Source organism: Nipponia nippon, unplaced genomic scaffold, assembly GCF_047370975.1.
Source record: "Nipponia nippon isolate SJK-2023a ecotype South Korea unplaced genomic scaffold, ASM4737097v1 scaffold_1, whole genome shotgun sequence".
Taxonomy (NCBI): Eukaryota; Metazoa; Chordata; class Aves; order Pelecaniformes; family Threskiornithidae; genus Nipponia; species Nipponia nippon.
Window position 1 is genome coordinate 22,021,578 of NW_028262290.1, and position 16,856 is coordinate 22,038,433.

The following is a 16,856-nucleotide window of genomic DNA, read 5'->3' on the forward strand; positions in this document are numbered from 1 at the left end:
CTTATGATTTAGGCTCTGTGTGCTTGGAACAGAGGTTGTATTTTCCTTCTGTATTTCAGCAGCGCGTAGCACAGTGAAATCCTACTCTGTGATTACAAGTGCTGTGTATTCATATGATAAAACAAAACTACCGTGACTATCAGAATTAATGCTTAGGATTATATTTAGAAAAAATGTTAAGGAAGGTTAAGATCTAGAGCAGTCTTAAACAGATTTCCTGCAATAAAAATTATGAATGTTCACACATTAGATCTAAGAGGGCTTTTTTTATCCCTGATATCATCAGGGAGCTGGAATAAGAAATAATGTCAGAGAACTATACATAAGGGTTCTTTAAAAATTACAATAGGGAAGCTTGATCCATGCTTTCTGTTTACTAACACATATTGCCAAGAAAGAACACAATTATGTTTTCCCTATAGGTCAGCCATATGCCAACATTTAGTTTTACAAGGTTTAATGAAGACAAAATCTGATGCTGCAGCTATTTCTGCCAAAAAGGATTTATTGATTTATTGTGCTCCAGTGCTCCAAAAGCTCATGCAGTTTATTGCATTGAGGGACTCTTTAAAATAGGCATGGGATGAATCCATGATGGATATCTGTCTTCACAGTCATTTAAGTTACACTGACCCCACCTATGATCTCAGCAGACTGAAGCCCTTAGTGTGACTAGTACCATTACCCATAAAGTATGTAAGCACAGTGACATCTTCATCCCTGAAGAGCTAATTTTTGATGGTGGAGTCATTAAGAGCAGCTCTGATGTTCCAGATTGCTCAGAAGAAAGGCGACTGCTGTTCAACTAAAGATGCATCTCTGAAGTAAAAATACATGTTGAAAATTCCCATCTGTAATATAACTTTTCTCGATGCCCAAGGTCTCAGGAACTAGATGATAATTTACTACTATTCTGTGGTGGATGAACTGGCTGCTTTGGTTCCATTAGGTCTCTCAAATACCTATTGCTATGCTTAGTTATTATGTGATGCTTTGGTGATTGCTTAATATTGGTGGCAGGTCTGAAAACATTTTTTGGAAAGCTGAAGTTGTTAACTTACTTATAAGTATCTTATAAATTGCCATGTATAAAGTATCTTATAAATTGCCAAATAAGCAAGCAGAAGGCACTGAATTTACAACAATGCTTAGGATCGATCCTGCCTTTGGCTTTGTCCACTGAATACACAAGCCACGATATTTCAGAATGTTAATGATACACAAGCATATAAATCTATACATAATACATATACCTGTATGTATGTAGGAAGTAATCTGTGCTTTTGAGTTTGCTTCTTACCCTAGAAGAATGATCAGACAATACTAAGAAGATGAGCACTTATTGTACCATGGGAAAGGAAGCTGGATATAGAGAAGCTTTCCTTTTTATTCACAACTTGTGTACTACAAGTGGTCAAAATGGGCAAAGTGGGCAAATAATACTAGAGGTTGATTTCCATGTTGAGAGCCAAAATCTAACAAAAACAAAACTCACTGCACAGCAGTTACTTGTTTCTTTGTCAAGTAGGGACTCCTGACTTGTGCTGCTTCTTCATGAAGGCAGAGAGCAACTAACAAGCAGAGGAGCAAGCTGGCATGGGGAACAAGAAGTTGTTTCTCAAAGAGGACTTTACTTTCTGTGAAGGACAGAATTTTGGCTGAAGACTAACCTGAGTGAAAGCTGGAAACCAGGAATAGGGTCATGCTTTTTGAGGGGCAGGACTTTCAGATCCATTCCTTCTATGAGGAAAGGCCAAAAGAGCTGGGGTTGTTCAGCCTGGAGAAGAGAAGGCTGTGGGGAGACCTTATTGCAGCCTTTCAATACTTAAAAGGCGCCTACAAGAAAGATGGGGACAGACTTTTTAGCAAGGTCTGCTGCGACAGGACAAGGGGTAATGATTTTAAACTAAAAGAGGGTAGATTTAGACTGAACACAAGGAAAAAATTTTTCACAATGAGGGTGGTGAAACACTGGCACAGGTTGCCCAGAGAGGTGGTAGATGCCCCATCCTTGGAAACATTCAAGGCCAGGCTGGATGGGGCTGTGAGCAACCTGATCTAGTTGAAGATGTCCCTGCCCATTGCAGGGGGGTTGGACTAAATGACCTTTAAAGGTCCCTTCCATCCTAAAGCATTCTATGATTCTATGATTAAACTGGGAACTTAGCGGGAGCCAGGACAAAAAAAAGTCTTTAAAACATCTTTTCCCACACTACCATTTAGAAAGTCCCTGGAACATGTATGTCAAGGCAGTCTTAAAGACAGCTGTTTCTAAACTGTTTCTAAACTGCTTTTGCTGAATTCTAAAATGCACTCACATGAGTGAAGGAATGATGGCACAATGCATAAAAGCAGCAGTATGGCTATACTGGCCCATACCACCCCAGACTGAACACTATGCATTTTGATTCTCTTTTTGTATCGCTTTTGGTTTGTGCATGTTCACATGAGTGTGTATGTACAGGCATGTACACATGTAAGTTTGTAGCAAAGGAAGAAAGTGGACTGCCATAGAGTGTTCTGTGCTTACCCTAATATATATGAGCACAGTTTTACAGGCATAAGTTATTCATAGGTAGTGCAGAATTAGCAGGTTAAAAGAAAGTATTTTTTTCTGAGATTTTCTGCCATTCTTGTGTAGTTGAGAAGGGTTTCAGGAAAATTCAGTAGATCTCAAACTCATTTTCTGCTAATGAAGAAAGAAGGAATATTGTATTTCTCTTAATGCAAATTACATGGATTTTGCAATACAAAATGTCACTCATTTACATGAAAAGTCATGGTTCAAAGGAATTGTGGTAAAATACATAAATCTAGAATATTATCTGATAAAACCAGAGCCAATTATGCTGAAATGTTTCTGGCCACAATACAATAGCAAAGATACGTGACCCCTCCACAATACAGCAACCCAAGACAGTGATTCATGTGGAACAAAAAAAAAGGGAACACTGCCTATCCACATCGATTGTCGATCAATATGCACATTTATCAGCCTACACAAAGATGATTAAAAAAAAAATTCCAAATTCTTTTCTTTAGTACTGCCACAAATGACAGTAAAGATGGTTTTGATATTGATGAGATATCACTCAACAAAAGATTTTTCCCTGAAATACTATTTCAAGCAGGGAATATAATGAGGAATCTTACCATTTCTATTGTTTATTATAGTCAAACCCAAACTCTAGTCTAAACCAATTTAAAAAATAATATGCTGTAGTTGCATGCATAATAATGAGTCAAGTTAGTGTGCTGCAGCATTTGATATGCAGAACAAGTTCACTGAAGCTGAGAGTGAAATTTACTTAAATATGAAAGCATCATGACTGAAAGCTAAAAAAGCTGCAGAGAACATAGACAATAAGCTATGCAAAGGGAAAAAAAGGGAAGATGAAGTCGGGTCCTGGTACAGGAGGAAGAAGAACAGGTCTATAGAAACAGAAGTATATTTTACCTGTCATCCTCTTTCCCTTCCTCAGCTTGGTCTTCTTGAGCTTTTTCATCATGCCCTGATCCTTTGATTTCCTCCTTATCACAGTTCTCTGTCACCTCTTGCCCTTCCCCTTTTTCATTAACTTCTTGCTCCTTTGCTTTTTCCTCCTTCTCCTCCTCTTTTTCTTCCTCCTCAGGAAATATTCCATCTTGTTCATCCCCTTCCAGCCCTCCCTCTTTTTTTCCCTCTATATCCCTTGTCCTTCTGAAGTCAACAAAAGTTGAAAAAGGCATGCAAAAAGAAAAAAGAAAAGAATAAATTAAAGGTCATGGAGAAGAGCATGCATGAACTCACAAGAAAGGAAATGCAAAAGAAATGAAATAAAAACTAAAAGATGGAAGCAGTCATAAGTTAAACCATGCTGGCTAAGACTCCAGCCTACACTAGAGAACCTTGGGATGTTTTCTTAGGAGAGTCTCTAAGTCCCTCTTTGAATAAAAGTTGCATGGCAATACATCACATTTAGAAATGTATACATAACTGTATGACAGAAACAATGTGGTCCTAACAATGCTTATAAAAGCAGATGTTTAAACAATCTTTTCAAACACACCATTTCTCTCAAGAGGACAATTTTCTGAGCATTAATATAGGCTGACATTGAATTTTGCTGAGAGATGCAGGTGAGTTACACCTTCCAAGAAAAATGATATTTCATTCCTTCTACAGCCAAAGCTCCTCTGAGTGTGCACAGGGTGCAGGCAAAGGAGATGCTGTGTTTTGCTCACAGATACACTATGTATATCTTGTGGAAGAGTAGTTCAATGGTTGTACGCCTACAACTAAATTGGACTAGTGTAAGTATTAAATAAATTGAATTGGTCTGCGTAAGTATGAAATAAGACTTCTATAAAAGCACAGCAGCTCTCGTTTAAAAGGAAATTAAGATGCCTCTGACATTGCCGGCACAAATTTTCAAGTTAAACTGTCTTTTCTGCCACATTAAGTATTTTACAAAATGATTTTCAGAAAGTGCAAATATAAGTGTGTCTAATGCTTGCTGACAGCATATGTGTGTTATTTTAGTGTATGTTAATATAACCCAAGATGACAAAACTTGGCTAAAAACAAATACCATGAAGACTTCAAAAAGCATTAGATAAAGACGACATTTAAACCAGTATTTTGCAAATTGCCTGCAAATTTCAACCTAGGCAAAACATTAATTTCAAATACAAATATTGACAAATGTTCAGTTACTTAAATTACACAGCTATGGCTGGCACTACAGCTCCTTGTGCTCACCTTATTTTCTTGTTTCCTCTTGGACGCTCTGACTGGACAGACATGTAGCTTGTGCTGCTGAAACGTGAAGCACTGCTTGTCCGTGACACAGCGGAGACATCACTGACATCGCTGTCTGAAGACTTATTGGAAACATTGTCTGAGCCTCGCTGAGGATCCCGTCCTGACCGATACTGTAAGAGGAAAGGGACAAAGATACAGATGTTGTCAGTGACATATTACCACAAATCAACTATGGAGCTGGTCCCTGATGCTATCTAAACTGTCTTTGTCACCAGACTGCCTGAATTTTTATAATGAAGTTTTTAACTGATACAGAATACAAGTTATGTCTTGGTTTCTATTAATTTTACTCTACTTTGCTATCCCATTCAAGTTATTAGCTTCTCAGCTTCATCCACAGAGTCACTTGAACAAAACTTCGAGCTCTTCCAAAGGTTTCACAAGCCTTAGCAAAGACATCTAAACCGTCATAGAATATTCTCACCAGAACTGTTTCACCAGTGCACAAAGCAAAGCAGAGAGACTTAGTGACTTGCCTATGATTACAGAGCTCATGAAATATTGAACAAGAGACAGAATGTGCTTCAATGCTATCTATAAATGCCTCTTTTGGGGCCTAGCCTATTTACAAGGACTTCTAGTTGACAAATGTTAACTTTTTTTTTTTTTTTTAAGTAAATAGATAGATGAGGTTATCAAACCAAAAGACAAAGTGATGAAGTGATGTTGTAACTGTGCAAACAAACCTCACATCTTGCTGAACTGCTGGGCTGGGAAGTGTGAAAGGATGGGACAGGACTAGAGATAATTTGTACTGACAATGTACAAATGCCTCAGAAACTAAAAATTTACAATAGTATTTGAGCTTGTTAACAGTATATTCCTAACACTGAACTGGCAGGTGACTGGTGATCATCAGTAAACCCATACAACATAAAGCAGTGTTGTGCAGAGGTATTCAAGTTAGATCTGAACAAAATACTATGGCTATTTGTTCTTGTTACACAAGTTAGCTCTGAATTAATGCTAAGTCTGTGCCACTCTGCATTGCGCTATGTGCAGATATAATAAATAGCAGAAAGATATTTTTCCATCTCCTCTTCATATACAGACATTTCTATGTATACAGAAATCTGATGGGTTACTATTGATAATCTTTTCGGAAAAATAGTACTGCAAGATACTGTCAATGATCACCAGGTAATTGTTTGGCTGACATGGAAAAAAGACAGTACGGAAAGATGTGAAGAACAGCACAGACAGGACTGAAAGAAAACAACAGGAGAAAATAATCTGCATAATACATCAGTGGCTTGTTGGACTCTTGGAGGTAGCAACATTGGACTCAGCCACCTGGAAAAAATAATTCGTAATGTAAAGTGGCAGACCTGTTTAGTCCTGCAGAAGAGATGGGTGTCCAGGTTTGGCTATCAAATTTGTCCCTTTTTTATAGTTTTAGAATAACTGTCTTTCATGAAGTACATAGATCATTTGCTTCTGTTCTCTTGCAAGCAATGTTACACTGGGAAGTATTCTGAAAGATTGTGCAGTGTCTAAATAGCATTTCAGAATAGCATTTGAGTGCCTGTTTACCAGAAATGAATTTTACACTTAGAAACAGTAAGTTATTTTGCCCGTCTTAAGACAGGGAAATGAAATAAAGACAAGAAAAAATGCTCGTGGGGGGTTACACTGTACTCCTGTTGCAGACAGTGACCAAGCACAGCCTGAACTGCTCGCTTATGTAAAATGGTTGCACATGCTGCAGCTGGCTTCCTGATCTGTACTAATTTACAGTATTTGTGTTCAATGACAAACCACTCAAGCCCTCCCCAGCCTTTAAGTGTGAGGGTGCACTTAAACAGCCATAAACTCACAGAGTATCTCTGTGATTACAGTGTTTGAATGTAGTAATATTTACTGACTGGTTTTATTGATGCCATTAATATTTTTGCTTGACAAAGAAGACAGTATGTATTATTACTGATATATTCATTTGAGAATGTAAAACCAATGATTAAACAGCTGTCCTGATCATCAGAGATAATGGAAAATTATACCAGAATAAAAGGATTGTTCTTTTTCAGCAGCTCCTTTAAAAAGAGCAACTACTTAGCACTTTGGAGAAGAAAAAAATAACTATGCCTAGTGAAATGTATATATATGGAGTCCTATCTATTCAGTTCCACCCACCTAATCCTCCCTAGAATAATTCTGCATTGAAGATAAAGTTATGAGTGAAGTTTGTGTTGATTTAGCCTAAAACTACCAAGACTGGGAAGTACAGCCTGGTGTACTGGGCTACCACCAGACTCTACAGAAAAGGCAACACAGAGCTGCCTTCAGGCCTTCACTATTTGCGGAGGCTCCCAAGCAGATGTACTTGCTATGCCAAATCCTGTGCTGCCAAGGCTACACTGCTACTGGCTCCCAACAGGGCTAATGTACAGCCAATTTGTGTATGCCCATATGAACAGCTGTCATATTGACAGTGGCTAGTGACCTTGGGGTAGACACACCGTTAGCGTTACAGACCTAACGTGGCTGTCCTTTGGGGAAATACGATAGACCATCATGTCAGATGTAAATCATTGATGGAATTGTTAATTACATTCCAATTAGGGGATAGATAATTACTTGTGCGGATTCATAGAATAACAGACCTCAACCTGCAGATCCTGCACTGAGCTTGCCAAGCAGTCCATTTGAGCCCTTCTAAATTAAAAACATGCAAGCAACATGAAGCAGCAAATGGTATCAGCATTGTGCAGTTTTTCTAAAGATTCATTCTTGCAGCACACTGAAAGTTTCAGAAACCTATGATTTTGATTTTGTCTGTTTCATTTCCATACCTGGAGAACATAAGTACTTAAAATACGTTTTTCACAGCAATGTGCTATACATAACAAATCAGACATTTCCATAAACAAAACAACCTTATTGTATTTTTTTAAGCTAATGCAGTAGTAATAATCTAGGGATAGATGGTAAAGATTGAGAATTGCTATGGCAAGAAAAGCAACTTAAAGGTAAATCATTTCAGAAATACAATATGAAAAAAGATCATCAGATCATTCTTTTTTCTCAGTTATATGTAAAGGTACTTCCCATCAAATATTTTCAATTGGGTCAGATGGCACAGAAATATTTGACTCTTACTATTTCAGGATGTTTTAGATTTGAAATTGGGAAAGTTAATTGATCCTTTTATTAAATCTGAATGTCTTAATATACAATATTTGTTTTAAAAAGTTTTATTTACACGTTGAGTTACAGTCTCAGCATCTGCTAGCTGCCTACCAAAGTAACATCTAGAAACTGAAACTAATTTGTCTTTCTTGCTGGACAAAGCTCAGATACCTCATATTCATCCATTAACTCTGCTCCAAATCGTTCTTTATTCTGCTGCTAAGGTCTATTTTTGACCTTATATCTGACAATTTTGTTTAGGAAATGGATTATAATAGTAAGCTTATTGCATGTTAGTGTTTCAGTAACTGCAGCACAAAAGACAAAAGGAAGCATACTGCTCAGTTTTACATTTGTTTCTTAAATTGCAATTCTATATAAGGCAGTTTCTGAAGTGCTCCTTTGCTCTCTGCCTTAAAAGTTCTCTTTCGAGAAATAAGTATCGGAGCAGTTGTAGCTCCCCTGGTTTGGATAATCAGGAGGTCCAGGCTGTGGTGATGTGTACATGCCTACAAAGCAGGTTAATTAAATACTGTTTCTTTTTAATTTCTTTTCTTTTTTATTTTTTTAAATAACAGCCACAGCAGTAGGAAAATTATCTCCTGACTTTCCCCATGCTGGAAATATATATCTCTTTTATTGGAATAAGGTTAAGTTTTCATTTCCAACCCAATCAAGACTCATATAACATAGGCAGCATTCTGGACTTTATGATCCATAAAGTAGTAAAAGTACCCAGCCTCTTCAAACTGTTTCAACAACAGGAAGTCTGCTGCAAGCAGAGGGGTTCATTAAAAGTTGCTTTTCTGTTTTTAATAGTAAGATGATTTTGTCCTATTTTGCTGTGTTGAAGAATGGGATAAATTTTGTTATTACATATTCTATCAAAAAGGTTTTAAAGTTTCTAAAAGCCCTTTCCTCTGCATTAGTAAAATAATCAGCTGGAGACCATAACAAAGTGACAGTTGGGTGTTTATGCCAATACCTTGTAACTGCAATAAAGTACTTTACTGTAGTGACGAATTCAAGACTATTAAAGCTGAAAAACAAATACCTGCTCTGTTTCCTAATACAACAGCCTCTGCAAACGTTTTGACCTCTTTGTGAACTACTACTACATGACTGACAGGCCACATAGAGCTACAACTGCTCTGATGATACTTATTTCTCAAAAGAAACTGCTTTGGAACTTCTAATTCAAAGGGAGTTTTAAAGTGTTTCACATTGCTTTAATCTATTGTTACCAGTCTTCCATCTTGGACTATACAGCCATGCAGTTGTCCAGGCAATTGAAATTGTCAGTGATTTCCAACTGTCTTTCTATTATCTTTTTTTTTTTTTTTTTACAGTCTACTCATCAGTTTTTATTTGCTAGGATTTACATAGGAACATGCAAGTCTGGTTAATGTTTTTATTGATCAAAATGTTGGCAAGATGTTTCAGACAATTGTCCATTGTGTTACTACAAGAAGATTAAAGAACCATTCTGGACTGTTTCAATAGTTCTTTGCCTTGCTGACAAAAGCTCTCGAGCAGCCAGAGTAGAGCAATTGTATGAAATGTTCTGTAATTTCAACTGTAGCTTTCAGTGCAAGTTCACAGCCTCTAAAGGCATTGCAAATTTTAGTTACCACCCATCATTTGAGTGAATGTTATTGGATTGTTTGATTATTTCTAAAACCTTTGTTAATGGCTGCCTAATGAAGTCTAGTATTAAAAATAAAACCAAATACTTACTAATATTTACAAGAATAGCATTACATTTTTACAAAGCAAAAGATTCTAAGTCATTTTTACAAAATACCATATATGAATGAATACACAGAGAGAATATATGTTTATCTGTAGCTTGCATACACACAAACCCAAGATGAAGGCTATGATGAATCTTCCCTTGCATGTTAGTTCATACGCAGCCAACTCAATAATCTGTGCTTAATCTGTGCTTGTCATTCCTGTCAAACTCCATCAAGGCAACTGAGGTACAGGTAGCCAGGTCAGCCTCTGCTAGCCCTGCTTCAGCTATCAGCTGCACATGGCATCCATCAGTCCCTTGGGAGATTTAAGGACTGACCAGGGAGATTAATTCTTGTGCTGCTCTGGTGTTAGGTATATAATAAGCTCCACAGTTGCCTCGGGCTTCTCAATATGGAGCTGCAACCAGTTCTAGCTCAGACTCATTCTTGGCTGCTGATCCTGACTTCTGCTTTGTAGTCCTGAATCCTATCCTATCTTCCTTCTTTTTATTCTGTGGATCCTGCTTTCCTAGCCCTATATTTTGCTTCTGATAGTCTCACTGGCACTGTTTCAACCCTGTTCTCCCTTCAGCTGGTTCTTGCTTTGCATTAGGCACCCCTTGATCGCCTGACCATGGCCCTGCTGTGCCTCTCTTGGCATTCTTGTCTTGCATTGGCATAAAAGAGAGAGCTATGCATGGTGTTGCTACTTCTGAGCAGTAGGGTACCTGAACCAGTAAATCTAGCTGGATGTAAGGGGTTCCCTGTACATCCATTCCTTACTCCCATTCCTTATCCAACATAATTTTTTACCATTATTCAGAACATTCCAGTCTACTTCTACCTTGAATAAAAAGAACTGACTATAACCTGATTTGCAAAACCCACCTTCTAAACCATCCTAGTCTCCAGTAAAGTTAGGCCACCAATTGAAACAGTTGGTAAAAAGGAACATCTATATTTCTATTGAACATGTGAAAAAAAACTACTTCAAAAGTTCTCACATCTTTCCCTTAGTGGTTTGGTGCCATCTGTTTATTGATTTCACTAACCAGTGCTCAGGTATAGTCTTACAAAGGAGTTCCTGAAAACCTGATTTCACGATGGGACTAAGCCATGTTGCAAACAGCATCCTTCTGCTAAATTAGAAAATGAAAACTGAACAATGAAAAGGATCAAGCGAGTCAGCAGTGGGCCTTGACAGCAAAGAAAGGCAGCCTTGGTTGTATTGATTGGAACATAATCAGTATCAAGGGGAGTGATTATTCCCCTTTACTCAGCACTCATTACACCACATCTAGAAAATTACATCCAGTTTTGAGACCCAAAGTACAACAATGACATCAACAAACTAGAATGAGTTTATTGGAGGGCCACCAATGTGTCTGGGGCTAGAGCATTTGCCCTGTAAGGAGAGGCTGGGGGAGCTGGGCTTGTTCTGCCTGGAGAAGTGATGGCTTTGGGAGTACCTAACAGCAGTCTGCCAGGTCGTACAGGAAGGATGTCAAAAAGACAGAGCCAAGCAATTCTCAGCAGCTCTGACTGGTATAAGAAGGCACATTTTTACCATTGGTACAGTGAAGCAGTGGATCATGTTGCCCAGAGAAGCTGTGCAGTTTTCATCCTTGAATGTTTTCAAGACCTGACCAGGTAAAGCCTTGACCAACCTGTACTGATCTCACAGCTGACCCTGCTTTAAGCTAGAGGTTTGACTAGACAGCTCCTGAGGTCCTCTCCAACCCAAATTACTCTGTCAACCTATGGGTCAGGGTGATCCAGGAGCTGAAGAAGAAACTGCAAGGGCAGCAGTAACACAGAAGCCACCAGTGGATCACTGTCTAAGGACAACTGGAAATCTAGAGGGAAGCAGTCTGGAGGCAAGCCAAATCAACAGACAAAAAATCATACGCTTCACCTATGTTGGCATATGGTACAATTTTTTTAAGAACTCCCTAAATGCGCAATATGAAATAAATATAGGAGAACACGATCTAGACAAAATATTCCAGGATTACATCAAGGAGAATTTACAGGACCTGAAAATATTTGGTAAAGTAGAAAGCAGTAAGGCAGCTCTTAAGAAGTGTTTGAGTCTCCTAGCGAGCTTTAGAATTAGCGTGTCAACAAGTTTATCTTCCTACGAAAAAATCTGCTCCTGCAGTGAGTTTCAAAATACCAAGCAGTCTTTGTTCTGATCTTCTTTTTCATACAATATGACTTTTGGAAGATCAAGACAACGTCTAATTTCAGCTGCACTGATATCTGTTCTGAAATGAAGTTGTTATTGATGCAGAATTAAGTCACAAAGATAGCTTCATCTAGTCTAGGGAACTAAGTGTTTTTATTTAATCTTACTTTAAGTCAGGAACAAATTTTTAAAATTTTGAAAGGAGAGAGCACTGCAAACTTTCTCCTGGGTTATGTAAAGTTACCATATTATTCCAAAGACTATTCAAAATCACAAATCATAGAATCATAGAATCATTAAGGTTGGAAAAGACCCTTAAGATCATTGAGTCCAACCGTTAACCTAGCACTGCCAACTCCACCACTAAACCATGTCCCTAAGCACCACATCTACCCGTCTTTTAAATACCTCCAGGGATGGAGACTCAACCACTTCCCTGGGCAGACTGTTCCAGTGCCTGACTACCTTTTCAGTGAAGAAGTTTTTCCTAATAGCCAATCTAAACCTCCCCTGGCACAGCTTGAGGCCGTTTCCTCTCATCCTATCGGTTGTTACTAGGGAGAAGAGACCAACCCCCACCTCACTACAGCCTCCTTTCAGGTAGTTGTAGACAGCGATAAGGTCTCCCCTCAGCCTCCTCTTCTCCAGGCTAAACAACCCCAGCTCCCTCATCCGCACCTCATAAGACTTGTGCTCTAGACCCTTCACCAACTTCATTGCCCTTCTTCGGACATGCTCCAGCACCTTGATGTCTTTCTTGTAGTGAGGGGCTCAAAACTGAACACAGTACTTGAGGTGTGGCCTCACCAGTGCCGAGTACAGGGGCACTATCACCTCCCTGGTCCTGCTGGCCACACTATTCCTGATACAAGCCAGGATGCCATTGGCCCTCTTGGCCACCTGAGCACACTGCTGGCTCATGTTCATGCAGCTGTCAACCAATACCCCCAGGTCCTTTTCCGCCAGGCAACTCTCCAGCCACTCCTCCCCCAGCCTGTAGTGTTGCCTGGGGTTATTGTGGCTGAAGTGCAGGACCCGGCACTTAGCCTTCTTGAATCTCATACAGTTGGCCCCGGCCTAATGATCCAGCCTGTCCAGGTCCCTCTGTAGGGTCTTCCTATCCTCCAGCAGATCGACACTTCCACCCAACTTGGTGTCACCTGCAAACTTACTGAGGGTGCACTCGATCCCCTCATCCAGATCAGCAATGAAGATATTGAACAGGACCAGCCCCAGTACTGAGCCCTGGGGAACACCACTCGTGACTGGCCACCAACAAAGACACTGTTTAAAATCCCATCTCTCCTATGAAAAACACAGTGGGTAAAAAACTGTTGTTTAAGGTAAGGTAAAAGACAAGTAAAACAACACAGGAACAATTCTAAGCATCACCTCAAAAAAATTCTTAAAAGGCAATCCAAGATGTGTTACACACTGGAGTGAAAATAGAAGGTTTATAATGGACAAGCAGGTGTCTCATAACATCTCATCAAAAGCCACCTTAAAGTCACTACTCATATAGAGAGCTTCTACTCCAAATCATCAAGTCACTGGAACAGGACCCTGCAACATGACATTTCATTATAAGAAGAGGCTACCACCACTGGCCCGCGTCCTTCCATAGTATGCCTCATGTACTATATGACTAGACATGTACTTTAAAAAGGAAGATAACTAATTTCTATTATGTATCAAGGAAAGTAACTGAGATTTTTAAGATGAGTTTTCACAGTCTGAATATTAAAGTAAGATGATCTTTTCCATGGTTCTAGTTGATTCTGACAGATTGAGGTAGAAGAGAGATCCAGGTATAGCATACAGCTAGGATTAAACAGCTATAATTGACTATATAAGTTGGAATTAATAGAAAATCTCATGTGTCCTGTGGATGGACTTCACCTTGTTAAAAGATTTGATAATTCCAACATGCCTTAACAACTTATAGGTGAACCATAGAATGCTCTCATGCAGCCAGAATATTCCCAACAATTTTTGAACAAAAACAAAGATCTTGAAGCAATATGAGTCTACATAATATGAAGGTAAATAAATAAGAGCTTCAAAAGACGAACCCTTTGATTAAGGGTAGAATTAAGGGTAGAAGGATGTCCAACAAACAGTTCCCCTTTTCTGACATGAAAGTTATTCAGGAAAACAGGCAAAATGGGAAGTAAAACAAAACTCTTTCTAAGATTTATTGAAACATTTGCTATGCAAATTCCCTTTCATACTGCTGACCTTCTCCTGATTTTTAACTGCTATTTAAAACAGGGCAGAGTCAGTCACCAAGTTTCACTTTAGAGAAACAGGTCCACAGTCTGGCTTTGTGATGGTGGGTAACAAACTCTTGATGTAGACCTTCTCAAACTTCCCAGCATCTTTTTAACAGCCACACATTAACTTTTTGACTGTCTCATACAGAAGGAAGAAAATCTATTTCAAATAGAGATCAGCAGTCCTTTAGCATTCCATAACACTCTGCCAAGTTTCCTGAAGATGCATCATCATGGACACTGTTCACTGTAAAAAATCTGAGCTGTTCAAGTCAGGGTGATTACAAAAATGCAGGTGTCCAGTGCTTCACAATCTACTGTGCAATTGCATTTAACAGTATCTCCAGTGCTCTGTCTTCTGGTGAACTCCAGCATGCTTCTTAGGACAAACAGGTGAGCCTGCCTACAGTTAACTCACTTGTTCAAAGAGTTCAGTTTCAGTGATAACTCTTAATTCTGCTTCTGATCCTTTTCGGTCTTCTAACTCTAGTGAATCCTACTTACATTGGATAAACGGAATTGAAGTGTGCTTCCTGTATTTATTTCTGTTTCTCAGGTGGTTCACATGCCATTTCTGTCACCACTGCACTCAAAATCTCTTGCACTTCATACAGTCCTGCCATCCAGGCAACAGCTTATTTTTTAACGAGGGTAACAAGGCAGGATTTCTGTTTTAAGAAATCCTCTTTTGTCTCTGTTCTACCTAAGTTGGGCTTCTTTGAGGGGCTACTTTGCAAACACAAGCTAGGAAGTCAAACAATATGCATTTTTAAAGAGTGCTCATTTAACCCAGATTTTCAACTACATTTCCATAAATTGGGTTTAGTCCTTGGGTCTCTCATAAAAACAAAAACAAATAAAGAAAGATGGAAAGGCAACCATCTTTTATTATCACAGAATTTCTGTTTCGTTATACTTTATTTCACCCCAAAAGCCTGTTAAGTATTTCAGCATACCTGATGGTCTGGGAAGAGAGATGTGAACTTCCCCCTTAATCCTACTTTCTCTATGTAACATTTAAATATGACTTTCACCAGATTTGTCCTGGGACACAGCACCTTCAAAAGAATTCATGCTGAAGAGAACAGCTGGATTGACACATGGGCCATCTGGTGAGTGCTTATTCCTGTAAGTGGAAGTGCCAAAGGACCATAAGTAACACAATTGCTCAAGAACAGGATATAAATATATCTTTGTATGAGACCACTTTCTAAGTCCTTAAATCCATAGATATCAGAGGGTAGCCTCCAAAATGAAGCATGAATTGAGGGAAGGCCCCATAATCTTTTTTCTTAACCTCTTGTTTTCACTGATTATTAGGATACATATTGGAGAATCCCTGTATGATAAGAAATATATGAGCTCAGCTGATAAATTGTCTACAAAATTTTCTGCTGATTCACGTCTAGCTAAAGGGGAAACAAATCTGCCAGATGTAGATACCACCATCTCCTTATCCCTCTGTGGGCAAGTTAAACTGCTTAGAAAACTTTACTTTTCCCTAAAATGTATTTCCTCAGCAGCTTTACCCTTGTTATATTGGAACTAGGGGAAAAAAGGCTGCAGGGAGATCCTGAGCATGCAAACCACTCCTAGGGAATAGAAAAACTGAACTTTTTTTCTCTTTACTCATTGTGCTTCAGTTCTCAAAGAGGGAGTAATTAGAAAACATGGATTACTTATGTCTGTCATATCGCATTGTAAATACTATAATAATTTACCTCTTTGCTTGCTTGTAAAGTTAATTTGAATTCACTTTTACAGAAAATATGCAACACTAACATTACTTACAATTTCAACTTCACAACATAAAACACTTTAACAGTAGGGTAATAATATGCAACATTTCCAAAAAGAAACAAAAAATAATTCAATTGAAACTATATGAGAAATTTAGATCATTTCACAAGACAGTTATCTATATTGGAACTGTTCTGGGGTCAAAAACTTCTGTGAATGTTTTTGAAGATCTTTAACATCTATGAATTATTAGAACCCTTGAAGTTATTTTCATTTTACAGATGTTGCCTTAGCATAGCATTTCCTAAATTTATGTGACTAGAAACTAGCTTAGAAGTGGGAAAGGAAATATTTCTAACTGCCTCCTAAAAAACACCCAAGTTTTACAATTCTTGAAACTGAAAGTCAGCCTGTTTACCAGAAGTGAATTTGTGTTATCGTCTCTTAGATACAGAAAACTATGTCACGGTGTTTTGAATTTTGTTTTTAGAAAATCATATTCAACCTAAGTAACATGCAGATATTAATTAGCTAGTTCCTTCAGATTAAACTGCAGAAGTATGCAAATCACTAGAAATATTTTTTACCTGATGCATTGTGTCACTCAAGAGAGAACAGAAACAGGATGATGCATCCTGGTTCTCTGAAATTTAATGGATCTCAGATACTCTATATGAGGAAATGAATATAATATCTTTTAAAGATTTTACATAGTTTGAAGAAAAAAGATATATCAGATAAATTTTACTGTGATAACACAAGTTGAACTTCATGACAAAATTGTGTATGTTTGGCTGTATGATAGATGAATTTTTTCCTCAACATAAACTGACTCTGGAAGAAACACAATTTCCAAAATTCTTTTCAGCATGATACTTAAGGTTATTAGATGAAAGATCTATACAAGCAAGGCAAAGATTTAGGACAAGATGCTCTTTTAGAGAAAAAAAAAGAGGATTTTTTTATGCAGACTTTATTTAATAATT

The 16,856-nt window shown here is 38.2% G+C and overlaps 1 protein-coding gene across 50 annotated transcripts in view; it reads right to left on the reverse strand.

The window, feature by feature from the left end:
* RIMS2 (regulating synaptic membrane exocytosis 2) overlaps nt 1-16,856 on the reverse strand; it is a 503,677-nt gene that overhangs the window by 74,271 nt on the left and 412,550 nt on the right. For 48 of the 50 annotated variants that reach the window (XM_087748045.1, XM_087748037.1, XM_087747735.1 and 45 more), the window contains one exon: nt 4,742-4,914. The exons of the other annotated variants lie outside the window; for them this stretch is intronic. In XM_087748045.1, the coding sequence (XP_087604171.1) occupies nt 4,742-4,914 (173 nt within the window). The remainder of the gene's footprint in view (nt 1-4,741; nt 4,915-16,856) is intronic. 50 annotated transcript variants of the gene reach the window in all.